We start from the raw sequence: 13,087 nt of genomic DNA, 5'->3' as shown, positions 1-13,087 counted from the left end.
TGAAACAATCTGTAGGGTCTTCTCTTTAAAGTAACTCCCTCCCCAAAGGGAAATGTGCACTCTCTCCTTGCAGATTATGTTAAATTTCACATCAATGGACTTATTTAAAAGTCGCCTTTGCTGGTATGATTATGTGGAGGTGCGTGATGGCTACTGGAGGAAGGCTCCGTTACTGGGTGAGTGGCTATTTCATTTTAATTGCATTTTGTGTATTCTTCTTGATGCTTTGGAGAGTGGGTGGGGAAAACAAACAGAAACAAACTTTCCTTTACTTGGAAGGATCCTAGGTCCAGCCAGTGCACTGGCCATCCTTTACTGTCTCTATCCAGAGATGTCGGTGTGCTGTATTCACTCCCAGTGATCCATGTTCTAAGCCCTGTGGTCACAAAAGCTTTATTCCTTTCTTTTCCAGCCTGAGAAATGAGGCAGGGAGGGAAGCGAGCCAGGGCCCTGGCTGGGACTGAAAATGTGGTCTCTGGAGTTTTGTTATTGCTCTTTCCTAAGTCCAGGGAAGGACTGTCAGGCAGTCAGAATGAAGCAGCTGCACAGCTCCTGACCCAAGCTTCTGCCATTATTTCTCATGAATTTGTGTTTACAAATACACAGTGCTCTGTGCTTTGAACCTCTGTAGTCCTAGAAGGAAACTTGCTAGGCCACGCCATGTCAAATTGTGCAAAGACTCCACTCTACTCCTGCTCCCAGAGATCTCTAGTAAGTGCATCTGTATCCTCCCTGTTTCTCTGCCTCCTGCTATCATAACTGCAAGTCTTCTGTCACCCTGAGTGGTTCAAGAGTCCCACTGCCTCTGATCCTGATCTCATGCCCTAGGCTCAGTGTCCCAAACATGTAAAATGCAGCACTGCAAACAGCCCCTTCTGTCTAAAAGGCAAGAAGTAATCAAGCTTGGCATCATCCCCAGCTGTGTTAGAAGGGCTGCGCCCCATGCTGCAGCACAGGACTGGACTAGTTAGCATTGGGTCAGAGGGTTTAGGGTGGTTTGGGTGTTCTCCTTGGCCCCACTGCACATCCTAACCCTGCTACCAGGTGAGGTGCTGAGGCTGAAGCCATGCTGCTTCCCAGGTTTCAGGGGACCCACCTTTCAGGGCAGTTGGCACCCAGTTTTACTGCTTACTGCCTATTTTGGGGTTGGCAGCATATACTGCTGTTCTCTTCTGCATATGTGTCAGGTAACATTGCTCCAGCAGCTGCAACTTAGCTCCTCGTTATTTTTTTGTTCTGCTGAGTAATTTAAAGGTGCTTCAGAAGCCAAGCACCTCCCTGTCCCACTAGTGCAGGTGGACTTGGGAGTGTTTCCATCTGGAAGGAGACGCTGCAGGAGTGGCCATGGTTCCCGCATGGGGCTGAGCCCATGAAATTAGGTCAGAAGAGGCAGACAGACGGCAATTCAGCAGGGGGTGAGGAGGGGGATTAGTGTGAATTGTGAAAGCACGGGCTTCTTGTGGAGAGAAAAAATACATGTGTGCTGCATATTTTCCCAGGGAAGTGTGTGAAAACCCAGCCTTTAAATGGTGTATAACTTTTTATGAATGGGCCCTTTATCACACTCTGAGGAGCTTGCTCATTCTCGTTCCTCATCTGCGTTTCCTCTTCTTGACACCCTTGTTAAACTCCAAGTCTAGATCCAAGAGGAAGTTGCTCAGTGACCCTAGAGGAAGAAGCTTTGCAGTGCTGATGCTGTTTTTAGCATTCCCTTTGGGAGTGGAGATGGGGGATGCTATTGATATGCTGCAGGGCTGTCACACTGCCTCAACAGCACTGGGCAGGTTGGGGGCACAATGGTAGCTGAGTAAGGCTGGGTCTGAGATAATATTTGGATGGGTGACTCTGTAAGAAAAAAAAATGTGTTAGTGAAACTGCCATTCCCAGCCAGTTAATGGGAAATATGATGTTGTCTTGAAGGTAAGGCATTAACCAGGTTTTTACCCAGCGGAAGTTGTTCAAAGATGCCTTTGCCTGGTGTTGGAAGGCCAGGATCCCTATCACCACTGTCCTGACTGAATTCAGCCTGAAGAACTGCTGTTTGCCTCTGTCAGATTCTGAGTGGGATTCAGCTGGACAGGGTGCCAAGACCATGTTGAATTCAGTGTATTGCCCTGCTGCTATCAGCTGAAGTGAAAAACCATGTTTGCTCTGTGCAAGCTCCTGACCCAAGTGCAGGTCCCTGCCTATCAGTGCATACTTGGTGCTTGCTCTGTTTCTGTGAAGAGCTTCTGGCTTCAATAGAGGAGCCACCAAATTGGGGTTGTTGAGTTTGTCTGGGCTGAGATGCCATCTGCAGCTGTTCTCTTTCAAGATTCATGCCTACTGGCAAAATTTGGGAGTTTACCAGTGCTGGTACATGCCAGAGAGCTCAAAGCTGGGGGAATCATTGAGCAAAATGGCTCCTGGTCTCGTTCTCTTGAAAGAAATTAAATGACTGCAGAAGCTTGACCAGGATTTGTTGAAGAGAGAGTGTTATTTTTTGTCATCAGCATGGCCATGTCCTACCCTTGGTTTGACTTGGAGTATTTGCTCCTGGATGCTAAATGCTGAAGGAGTTTTCAAGGCTTGGCAGGTGGAAAGGACATTTCCTAATGCCACATCTCTAGAAGGACAGGGGCATGTTTCCTCACCATGGTATCTCATTTGCTCAATTAAGTGATCAAGACAAGAGCCCTTTTGAATTTACCAGGGCAATAGAGTTTTCATCCATAATCTCTGGATTCTCCCAGCTGAAGAGAGCTTCAATTCACTTAATAATGGAAAAGAATAGGAATTAATGAAGGGGGGACACAGAAACTTATTCAAAAGCACAATTGATGGGAATGAAAGGGTGTTTTACACAAGCACACTCCTTGAACCAAAGACTCTTTGCTTCCCAGAGTCACAGGTGCCCATTATGCTGTTTTGTCCCTCAGGAGATTATAGAGATCCTTATTGTCTCTTTCATGTCTTCTAGGTAGATTTTGTGGTGACAAGATTCCTGAGCCAGTAATCTCCACGGACAGCAGGCTGTGGATCGAGTTCCGGAGCAGCAGTAACATCCTGGGCAAAGGCTTCTTTGTGGTCTATGAAGGTACATTCCTTAGCTAGAAATCTGCATTGTATGGAGAAGACTGAATAAGATGCAGGGGTTTTATGGGATCAGCAGGAGTTCTGCTGAACTGTGTGGTTAGATACAGCCATGCTCTTGTGTTTATGGGAATTGGCAGATTTTGCGGCTTGTTTCAGTAGACAAGGCATGGATTTTCCAACTAGGTTGTCATATTTTAGGAGGCACAATAAGATGGGAATGCAAAGCAATAGCTACCATACTTAGGCCAGGTTCTCTTTGCTCTAACCAGCCCCTGCAAGCAGCAGTGTGTGGAGCAAGAGTTTCTTTCAGCATTTTAACAGGCAAACTTCTGTTTGGGATCATACATTCTATATCACTTAATACAGATTGTCTTGGGCTGTTTCTGTTTGGTTGGTTGTGGTTTTTTTGAGTTCTCAAATGCAAAGATTGTTCTTTTGTTTCTTCTTTGTATGTTTTAGTTACAGAAAATTGGTAATTAGCATGTCAGGTCTTCTACAGGTCAGGTATTTTAGAAACTTGCATGGCACTGAGATGATGAAACCATTTCAGAGGAGGAGTAATACTATCACAGTTATTAAAAATCAGTAACTTCCCTTTTCCATATAGGCTTGTGTTTTTTGCAGTAATGATTCTAAAATGTATGAAAAGCCCTCATTGTTTTCTGAAAAGCAGGCATTTTTCTTAGAAATACCAGTGGTGTCAACAGTATTGAGGTTGACTGTATTGATACAAACATTGCATCATCTTCTTTCCTCAGCCACAGGAACAAGCATAATGCTGGAAGCCTAGTGCCCAGGTGTCCCATAAACTCATGAATAATGATACTAACAGAGGGAAGTGAAGCAAACATGGGACTGTTAGGGAAGTGCAAATAAAGCATATGAGGATTTCACAGCAGTTTGGGGCTAACAAATCTGTTTCACTGGAGAAATATCTGGTTTCTGCAGGAATTGTTGCCCCTGAGACAGAGGTAGCTTGCCTGATGCTGGGTTTTTTTAAGCATCTCTCCTGAAAAGCAGCTGTTGCCTGAACCATGTGGTTTGTAACACCCCCTTTATGGTAGTTTGTTGGAATTAGAAGCAATCAAATTAGCATGTATGGCATCATCCTTCATGTTGCTAAATGGTATTGGAAGAAAAAGAAGTTTACATTGGCTGCATTCCAAAGTCACTTTGCAAAGTAACTTTGTTTTCCCTTGACAATTTCCCATATTTCCTGTTGATTAATAAAAGATCCCTAAAGTAAATATGAGCTTGCTCCACTTGACTTTTGAATAGAGCAACTGAAGGTAGAATGCATCTAGTGATCGAGCAAACTCCATATTTTCGATTGAAGGGAATGTTTAAGCATTGGATATCTCAGCCTCCTCTTGTCAGAACAGCAGATAGATTATCTACATGTCTCTCCATAATTTATTTGCTGAAATAGATGTTCCAGAAATCTTCTTTAATCCCTATTTCCCTCTTAAGCAAGTTCTGATAATGTCTGGTTTCTTTTGCCCTTTGCAAAGTGGCTTGCTTAGCTGTTTTGTGACTTCTGTGCTTAGGCAGTAAAAGTAGTTTTTATTTCCAGGAGGGATTGCATATAAGTTAATTTTCTATCAATTTTTGTCCAAAATCTTTCTCTGCTTCCATTAGTTCCTCTTTTTCTTTTGAACTCCTCCCTCATGTTTAGCACTGCTTCTCTGTCTACTGCTTTAGTGACAGTGCATATGAATGCTCATGCATCTGAACTTTTCTGGAAACTGTGGGTGAGGACTGATTTTTGGATTTGGATTCCTCCAAATCAGAAGATGGGAGGAAAGAGGCAGGAGCATGCAGCCACATGACGGTAGAATTACTTGATACTAAATGACAATTTATGTAGTGAAAGTGTCCTCTTCGTTCAGTCATTCTGTTGCCTTTCTTTCATGAGACTTAAGATGGGATGATGCTGGTTGTTTTGCCCTACAGCACTGCTGACAGCCCCAAATTTGACATCACTGTTGTCTTCTCAGGCTCTACCAGATGTTCTTTCCATTTTGCCATAAGGCTCTTCCAAGTATAGCTGATGCTCAGCTGTGTCAGTGTGAACTTCTGCAGTGGATAGAGAAATTATTATTTGTTGGCCGACAGTTTCATGGCTCTTAGGAAAAAAGAAAGGTCCTCTGCTCTTTAGTCCTCTTTCCATTAGGTGGGGGTAGATAGTTCTTTAAAGGCTCCTTCAGAAGTTTCCTCAAGCACCACTTGTTGCTCTGAATATATGAATTCAAATTGCAATCTAAATTGTGCTCTGCAGCTGAATCTTTGGCTGCAACTTTTTGGTGGTGTTTTAGCACTGATCCTGTAGGAAAGAGGTTAGCTGCACTAATGAAGCAATGCTTTTAACTCGGTTACATTAGCAGCTTATAATGCAAGACCAAGACAGTGTTACCCAATGCAAGCATTTTGCATGACATTACAAGGAGACTCATATCTGAATTGCCAATGCAATGCCTTGTGGGGAGAAGCCAAGGGTGAGGATGGTTGATATCTGGCAGGTGTCACTGCAGTACCATCTCTCTCGTATTTTCGTATTTTTGTTTCCTTGACTTTAGGCACAGCCAAAACATTCATGTGTTTTGTAGATGTGTGCCATGCCTCATGGGTAGTACAGGTTTTATTTAGCCTGTGATCTTACTTTCATCTCTTACATAGTCTTGCAGACAATTTTGCTGAACTGCTGTTATATTCAAGATCTTTACTGGTTTTGTATTAAACTAGACTTCCATTAACTTTTCTATTTCAGTATTTGAATTTGCTCTTATATTTGGCACTAAAACTTAATTTTTCAAGCACAGCTGTCAGCCTGATGGTCTGGTGGTGAACAGCTCAAGTTGTGCTTGTTAATATTGCCATCGTGTGGCTGGATTCAATTTGATTTGCAACTTCTCCCCCCTCCCACGCCCTCCCCCCAGCTTTTCTTGGTTCCTAGTGCTGGTAGCAGGTTTCAAGCAGATATGAAGGTGAGCAGGAGTATGAATATCACACATTTATAAAAATTCTCTGTCCCAGTGAGCTCACCTTCTGAGGATATTAGCACAGCAATATAGGAGACACTGTCATAAAACAAAATGTTAGATTTTTAAAAATCCATGACTTGTGTGTTGCCTTTGTATAGTAAGCAAGACTGAAACACATTTGTTGAGAAAGATGCATATGGAGCTGTCTTTACAGAGAAACTTGCAATCTCCTGGGTTTGCTGTTTCTTTTTTATGAAGCTATTTGTGGTGGAGAAATACACAAAGATGCTGGCCAGATCCAGTCTCCCAATTACCCAGATGACTACAGACCTTCCAAAGAGTGTGTCTGGAAGATCACAGTTTCTGAGGGTTTCCACATAGGAATCACATTCCAAGCCTTTGAGGTAAGAAATGTCATTGCATCTTATATTACAGATATTAATTTTTTTTGCCTCTACAAACCCTTTAAAATTAAGTAGAAAGTGGTAATAATAATAGTAATAATAAAAGAATCTTTTGACTACTTCAGAGTATCATTTACCTTACCAGATGTTTGCTCAAAGATTTTGATTTTTGAAGTTTAAGATACGCTGAGTTTTCAAAAACTGTTACTCTAGACAGAATGGATTAGAAGACACTCAAAAGTGTTGATGATGTCAGATAGGGACTTACGAGTCCTTAAATTTTCACTCTGGTCAAATGGAAGTAAGTGGTCAAAATCCAGGCAAAAAACTCTTATTGGTGTCAGTGGGACTTGTCAGATTGTAGGATGTGGCTCCCCAAAGAAACATCATGGTCCCAGATGGCAGAGAGACTTTGAAGAGCTCACAAAAAGTTTTCTTCCAGTGGTTATGTCTTACACTCTTAGCTACATGACAGTGATCAGTCCCTGATTACTGTTAACTGTCCTGATTACTGTCCTGTCACAGACAGGAGGGGACAGGACCTTGGTTGGTGCATAAATCTCATCTGTCCCACAGGCTGCAGTGGCTTGTGTACACTCACCATGCTTGTCCTGTAAAGGGCTGACACCACTACCTCCCCACAGCTATTCCTTGAACCATTTTGTTTGTAGTTGTTCTGCTCTGTTTCTTACAGCTTCTCTTGCAAAAGCAGTTTGTTGATAGTCAGGGACTGGGTTTCACCACAGGATAACCACGAAGCAGTGTCAGAACTGAGATGTGCCTAGGCTCGAATGCAGTTTGAACTGCAGAAGAGCTCAGTGGCAGCCGCAGGAAGTACTTAGTTGTAGCCTGTTGTTTGGGGAGCTGGTCTGTGTTGCTGGGCTGGCTGGAAGAACTCTGACTAGTGAGGTACAGGCACACACTTTTCCTGTTGCAGATTGAGTGGCACGATGCCTGCTCTTACGACTACCTGGAGATCCGAGATGGCCTCACTGAGCAGAGCCCGCTCATCGGCCACTTCTGTGGCTACGAGAAGCCAGAAGACATCAAATCCAGTTCAAACAAAGTATGGATGAAGTTTGCATCTGATGCCACCATCAATAAAGCAGGCTTTGCAGCAAATTTCTTTAAAGGTATGTGATCTAATACCTCTCACAAAGCTGGGGACAATTATTCCCTTAAGCTACTGCCATCCACAAATCAATTAATTCTCTCAACCAGTTCATGCATGATCATTCTGTTTACTTGTACTTAGGATTTGTTTGTACAATTTGTTTGCAGATATCGAATTTATGTACAAAGTGCTTTGAGAGTGTAGAGGGGGTTGATGCTGAGGCAGGAGCACCTCCTCCCTGATTAGGACAGAAATCAACTCTGCTGGGGTGGTGTCAGCATAAATGTTGTACAGCTGGATGGAATATCACCTCCATTTAGCCATGCCAGAGGACACTGATGTTCTCAAAGAAGTACTAATACTGCACAAGGAGCGTTAAAAACAGCTCTCTGCTTAAGTTCTATTCCAAAATAAACCTCTGGAGAGAGGGTAAATCTAAATGCAAGTAGAGTCCCAGTAAAAGAATACTGAGACCTTTAGGAGACAAATGTGTTCCTAAACTGAGATCCTCTTCAGGAAGATGTGAAACTAAGATTTTTAAATTTTTTCTTTTTTTAAGAGCTGGACCCTAGAAATGGTCTTTTACCAGCATCCTGGTGACTTGATAGAGGGAAGAGCCAAATATTCAACTGCTTGGTAAAATACCTGTGGAGCTGCTGAGGGTCAAATGTCTATGTTTGTCTTAGGTTCAGTGGCACTTGTACAGAAATAATAGTTGCAATGCCAATATTTGGATTGCATAAGTCCTTTATTTATTTCTACCTTAACTTAGTGTGTTAAGGGTGTTATGGTCCCTTTAGGTTTCTCAAATTTTCAGGAGAATGTACTCTGTGAATTAAACTTTATTTCATGAACTTAAGACTTTAAACAAACAGACATGTCAGGGCTCAATCCACTTGGCTCAGACCAGTCCATCCTATGAATTCACTTATTCACCATTCAAGGCATAAACTGTCATAATTTATAACCCATAATTCTTAAACCATTCACTTAAGTGAAAAAAAAAAAAGGTAAATAAAGTTTAATTCATAGTTTATATTGGCCTGTAAATTGGAGAGGTCTTAATGGACTGTGACAAAGAGTGATTACAAGATCACTGGCAAATACTGTGACATTTGATCTCAGGCCCTGGACAACTTTCACAATGCCTAGACTTCCTGGTTTAAATTTCTCAGGTTCCATAAAGGCACAGAGAATTCTTCTTCCTAAAGATATTTTGGCTCCTTTCAGGAGTGAACAGTGCAGGCTGACTGTGGCAGAGATGTCTTTCAGAGATGAGCATTGCATGGAAACAGAGCAAGTCCTTCGCTAAAATCTGAGTTTCACCTCAGTTTCACAAGTTTGTAGGGGAAGAAAGTTTCTTTTTTTTTAAAAAAAAATGTAAAAGTGTGTAAACTTGTGCACTAGTACAATTGGAGACACAGGTATTTTCTTCATTCAGGAGTTTTTGCCGTCAGACTAGATCTTTCAGTGTCTGCTCGGATTTCTTACGTTTGAACCAGAAACCATGTAGCTTGTGGATGGTTAGAGCATTTTAAAGTCCATGCCAGTAAATTCAGCTGAGGAGTGAGGTGTTTTTGCTTGCACCAAGCATCACAGTAGTCATAGCTGCACAATTTCTAGCCAGCTTGCACTGTGGGCAGACCTGATGTCTGTGTGCAAAAACTGTGTAGACACACATGCAGGATATATGTGGAGTTTCAAGCTGGAATCTGAAGTCTGCAGTCTCTACCTCCATATCCAGCAGGATTGTGACTGCCAGGCACTCCATGAGCAAAGGGAACAAATTAGATGGCTCTGCAGGCACTCTTCAGACTGCTTCTCGTAGCTGATTGAGCAATAGGTAAGCTTTGCCTTAATGAATTATGAAAGGAATAGAGCTACAATTAAATGTCTTACAACACTGAAAGAAAATAACTTAGCCTAAAAAAATCAGAGTTAAGGATGGAATTGAATGCTATGCTTTGTGAGAATATGCAATGGTAATGTGTAAGTTTTTAGAGAAACTAAATCTGCAATCAGCTTAGAGAGCGTAAGTCATTGGTCACACCCAGGATGCATTGCCAGGAAGATATGGAGATCAATTATCTCACATCCACCCAGTCAGGTATGTCTCATGGGATTATCTCCAGGATTATTCTTGTTAGTTATCTTCATTTTGGTGGCAAATTGTTTGTATCAATGAAGTCTGTTTTTATATGGTTGAAGTGTTAGTTCATCTACCTGGAGCAGGGGAGAAGAATGAGAAGGAGCAGCAAGGACATGTGGCTCCCGATCCTCTCCTGCCTTTGCACACTCGTGGCTTTGCTGATGGGGCTGAGTGTAACTTGTAGGGGTACAAGGCAGGAGGAGAGGGGCTTGGAGTGAGCCAGGAAAAGGAAGCAGAAAGATCTTTTCTCTAAGTGTTTTAACATATTTGTTTTCAGTTTTGGTTTCCCCATACCTAAACCAGCACTCAAATATTTATATTAATTGGCAGTAAATTAAGTTAAATTCCCCAAAATTGAGTCTGTTTGAACACGACAGTAAATGGTGGAAAATTTGTCTATCTCAACGCAAAACTTTCTTACTCATATGCTTCCTGTGTTCTTCCTTCCACTTCCACAGGAGTGGTGGGCCAGGGAGTGAACCAACAGCTAGGTGGGAGTTTGGCTGCTGGCTGAGGCTAACCCACCACAGCCATGTTAATTAAACCATCTGTTAAGGGATGCCTGTGGAATCGGGGGTCAGGGTGAGAAGCCAGTGGCTATCTTTATATTAAAATATCAGTTCAGGTTGTTGAGATGTGGTTGAAGAACCCAACATCAAGGTCTAGGGTGACAAGACTTTGTGTGCCTGTGAAAAGGCAGAACTACGTGCGTGTCCTGCCAGCTCCTTTGTGGCACCCTGTCCCCTGGGGTATGACCTCCCTCTGCTCCATTACTGTGTGTGCCACAATGGGTTGGTTCCTGGTAGCTCAAGTTACTCAAGAGCAGGAGGAGTTTAAAACAAACAAACAAAACAAAGCCAAAAAATGGTGTATGAGAACAAAAGGCAGTGAAGTCTTTATAGGAGACAGTGTTTTCCTGCTCATGTCTAAAAAAAGCACTGTTGGCTAGCAGTAATGGCAGTCCTTTATGGTTCTGGTGATAGGAGTGCTTCAGCACTTGTGAGCTTTGCGGCACTGCCTGCTTCACAGTCTTGGCTCAGCAGTCAGTGCTCTGTTCCCTCTGTCCAGAAGGATTGTGTGAGGAATATCAGGGTGTTTGGGTGGTCTGGAAAGTGCGACTTGCTCTGGTTTTCTCCTGACAGAGATGGATGAATGTTCTCTGCCGGACAATGGTGGCTGTGAGCAGCACTGTGAGAACACACTGGGCAGTTACAAATGCACCTGTGAACCTGGCTATGAGTTGACAGCTGATAAAAAGAGCTGTGAAGGTAAGTAACCTACAGATTGAGCCATCTGATTGTAGGATATGTATACAGCTAAAAATGGAATTGAACAGTCTTGGAAGTTATTTTCCCTGTCCCTGCATCCTCTTTATTTCACTTTATTTTCACCCAAATGAATTTTTTTTGTTAACATCTTCCATTGAAAAACAAGTTTAGGTTAAAAAAAACCCTGAGAGTACTCTGATTTATGCTGCTAAACATCCCTAAAACAGTTGTCATTCATGGCTGGAGATTGCTGTTCAGACCAGGTCTCCCACAGTGCAACATAAGGGAAGCAGGCATTACAACATAACCACCAAGTGGCCCAAAAGTATTTAAATCTAACACCGAATTTATTTGTTTTTCAAAAAGGAATTTACTTCATATAATAAAATATCAATGTTTTGTCTGCATGCAAAACAGGCTTTTCCATACTGAAGAGAATTTTCTTCTTTTACGGAGGAAAAGAGCCTCATGTCCATAATAGAAGCTGTGTCAGCTTTCTAGAGAGTTAATCTCATGCAACAAGTGTTGCTTCTGCCAACAACACAGCTGTCGGTGTGCTGAGAATCCATCCCTTGTTCTTCTCTCAGAACTCTCTCTGTAGGGACATTTAGGGAGCTCCACATTCTATCAGTGGTGCTCTCAACATCACCCAGTTTTCCCTGACTTCTGCTTTTGTCAAACTGTTTGGGTAAGAGTGCTATTGACTTGGTGAGGGCAGTCAGGTCTGTAGAAAAGGCTTTTGAAAGCTTTTTTTTTTTTCTTTTTTTTTGTAATTTCTTGCAATTTTAGTAAGCCAGTTACTAAGTTGCAATAACTTGGCAGGTTTTTTTTTGTGGGCAAAACAGAAAGGATAGTCTTTGAAACCGTAGCAATATACATCACAGTAAATTGATTTTTTTTTTTCCTCCAAAACTGCTTGCTTGCTTCTGGATATTGCAGCTGCTCCCTCGGGTTAGTCCTCTCAATGCAAAATGATGCTGAGAACAAGACACAGAAAGCTTTTATCCCTGTAGGTTTTGAAGATGTGGTCATATCTCTTTATTCTCAAGAAATAGCAAGAAAAAAAAAACCTAAAAATTGCTTTGTTGCAAATGGAATTTTGCAGCAAATTGAGGTTTATTCCTTTGAGGTAACAGCCCTGCCTTCCCACAAGAGGATGAAGTTGAGATGTCTTAAATTTTAAAGGAAATAGGATAATAAAGCTAAATCTTGACTTTGTCTTCAACTTTCCCTAGAGAAGATGCAATCCAAATATAATAAACCACTAAAAAGTTGACAGGGATGTCTTGCCTAGGATTCCATTATTGTGTAATTATTATTCCATTACTGATAAACTTGCAATAGTAAGGTTTGTAGCACCGAGTGTAGGTGAATTTACCAAGCTGGCCTTTACAACTGTGTGTTGTGCAGGTCAAGTCAACCAATTCACAGTAAGCCGAAGGACAGAGATTAGAAAGGAAATCAGTCCTACATGGTGGCTCTCAGGGCTATAGCTTCACTGGGTGTGTTTGAGAGGTGAGTTACAGCAGGTGAAGTTTCTTTCTTCACACTTCCCAGCATTTTAAGCCTGTTATGGATGCTGGGATTTGAAATGTGCCACCAACCAGGATCTGGTTTATTTGCTAGTTAGCACTGTGGCCCAATCTGTGTGTTTGAACAGAACCAAGTAAAACTTGTGTTCATTTATTGCCTCTCCAGCTGCCTGTGGGGGCTTCATCACCAAGCTCAATGGGACCATTACTAGCCCTGGATGGCCCAAGGAATATCCTACTAACAAAAACTGCGTCTGGCAGGTGGTAGCTCCAGCCCAGTACCGGATCTCTCTGCAGTTCGAAGTGTTTGAGCTGGAAGGCAATGATGTACGTAACCAGTCCCTGCATCTCAGAGGTGGGACTACTGGCTAAATCAGAACTGGATAAATCCTTGGGGTACAAGGAAGAGGAGGCTCTGTCTTACTGGTGGAGCTTCTGGTTGTTTTCCCACCCTAGATGTAATTACACCAATAACAGTGACTGTTCTCCTTGAAGTCTGGATTTGCTTTCTCTGTAGAGTGGAAGGATTAAAGCTGTTCTGTTATAAGTGGGTGCACTGGTTTA

The 13,087-nt window shown here is 42.3% G+C and overlaps 1 protein-coding gene across 1 annotated transcript in view; it reads left to right on the top strand.

Annotated features, from left to right (window-relative positions):
• TLL2 (tolloid like 2) overlaps positions 1-13,087 on the top strand; it is an 85,958-nt gene that overhangs the window by 63,106 nt on the left and 9,765 nt on the right. Inside the window, exons 10-15 of the mRNA XM_014250242.2 lie at positions 74-176; positions 2,960-3,076; positions 6,315-6,460; positions 7,398-7,593; positions 10,866-10,991; positions 12,690-12,850. Coding sequence (XP_014105717.2) covers positions 74-176; positions 2,960-3,076; positions 6,315-6,460; positions 7,398-7,593; positions 10,866-10,991; positions 12,690-12,850 — 849 coding nt within the window. The remainder of the gene's footprint in view (positions 1-73; positions 177-2,959; positions 3,077-6,314; positions 6,461-7,397; positions 7,594-10,865; positions 10,992-12,689; positions 12,851-13,087) is intronic.

Source organism: Pseudopodoces humilis, chromosome 9 (genome assembly GCF_049639895.1).
Source record: "Pseudopodoces humilis isolate 2021_Gansu_Grassland_sample_001 chromosome 9, ASM4963989v1, whole genome shotgun sequence".
Classification (NCBI taxonomy): Eukaryota; Metazoa; Chordata; class Aves; order Passeriformes; family Paridae; genus Pseudopodoces; species Pseudopodoces humilis.
This window is presented reverse-complemented; position numbering and strand designations above follow the sequence as displayed.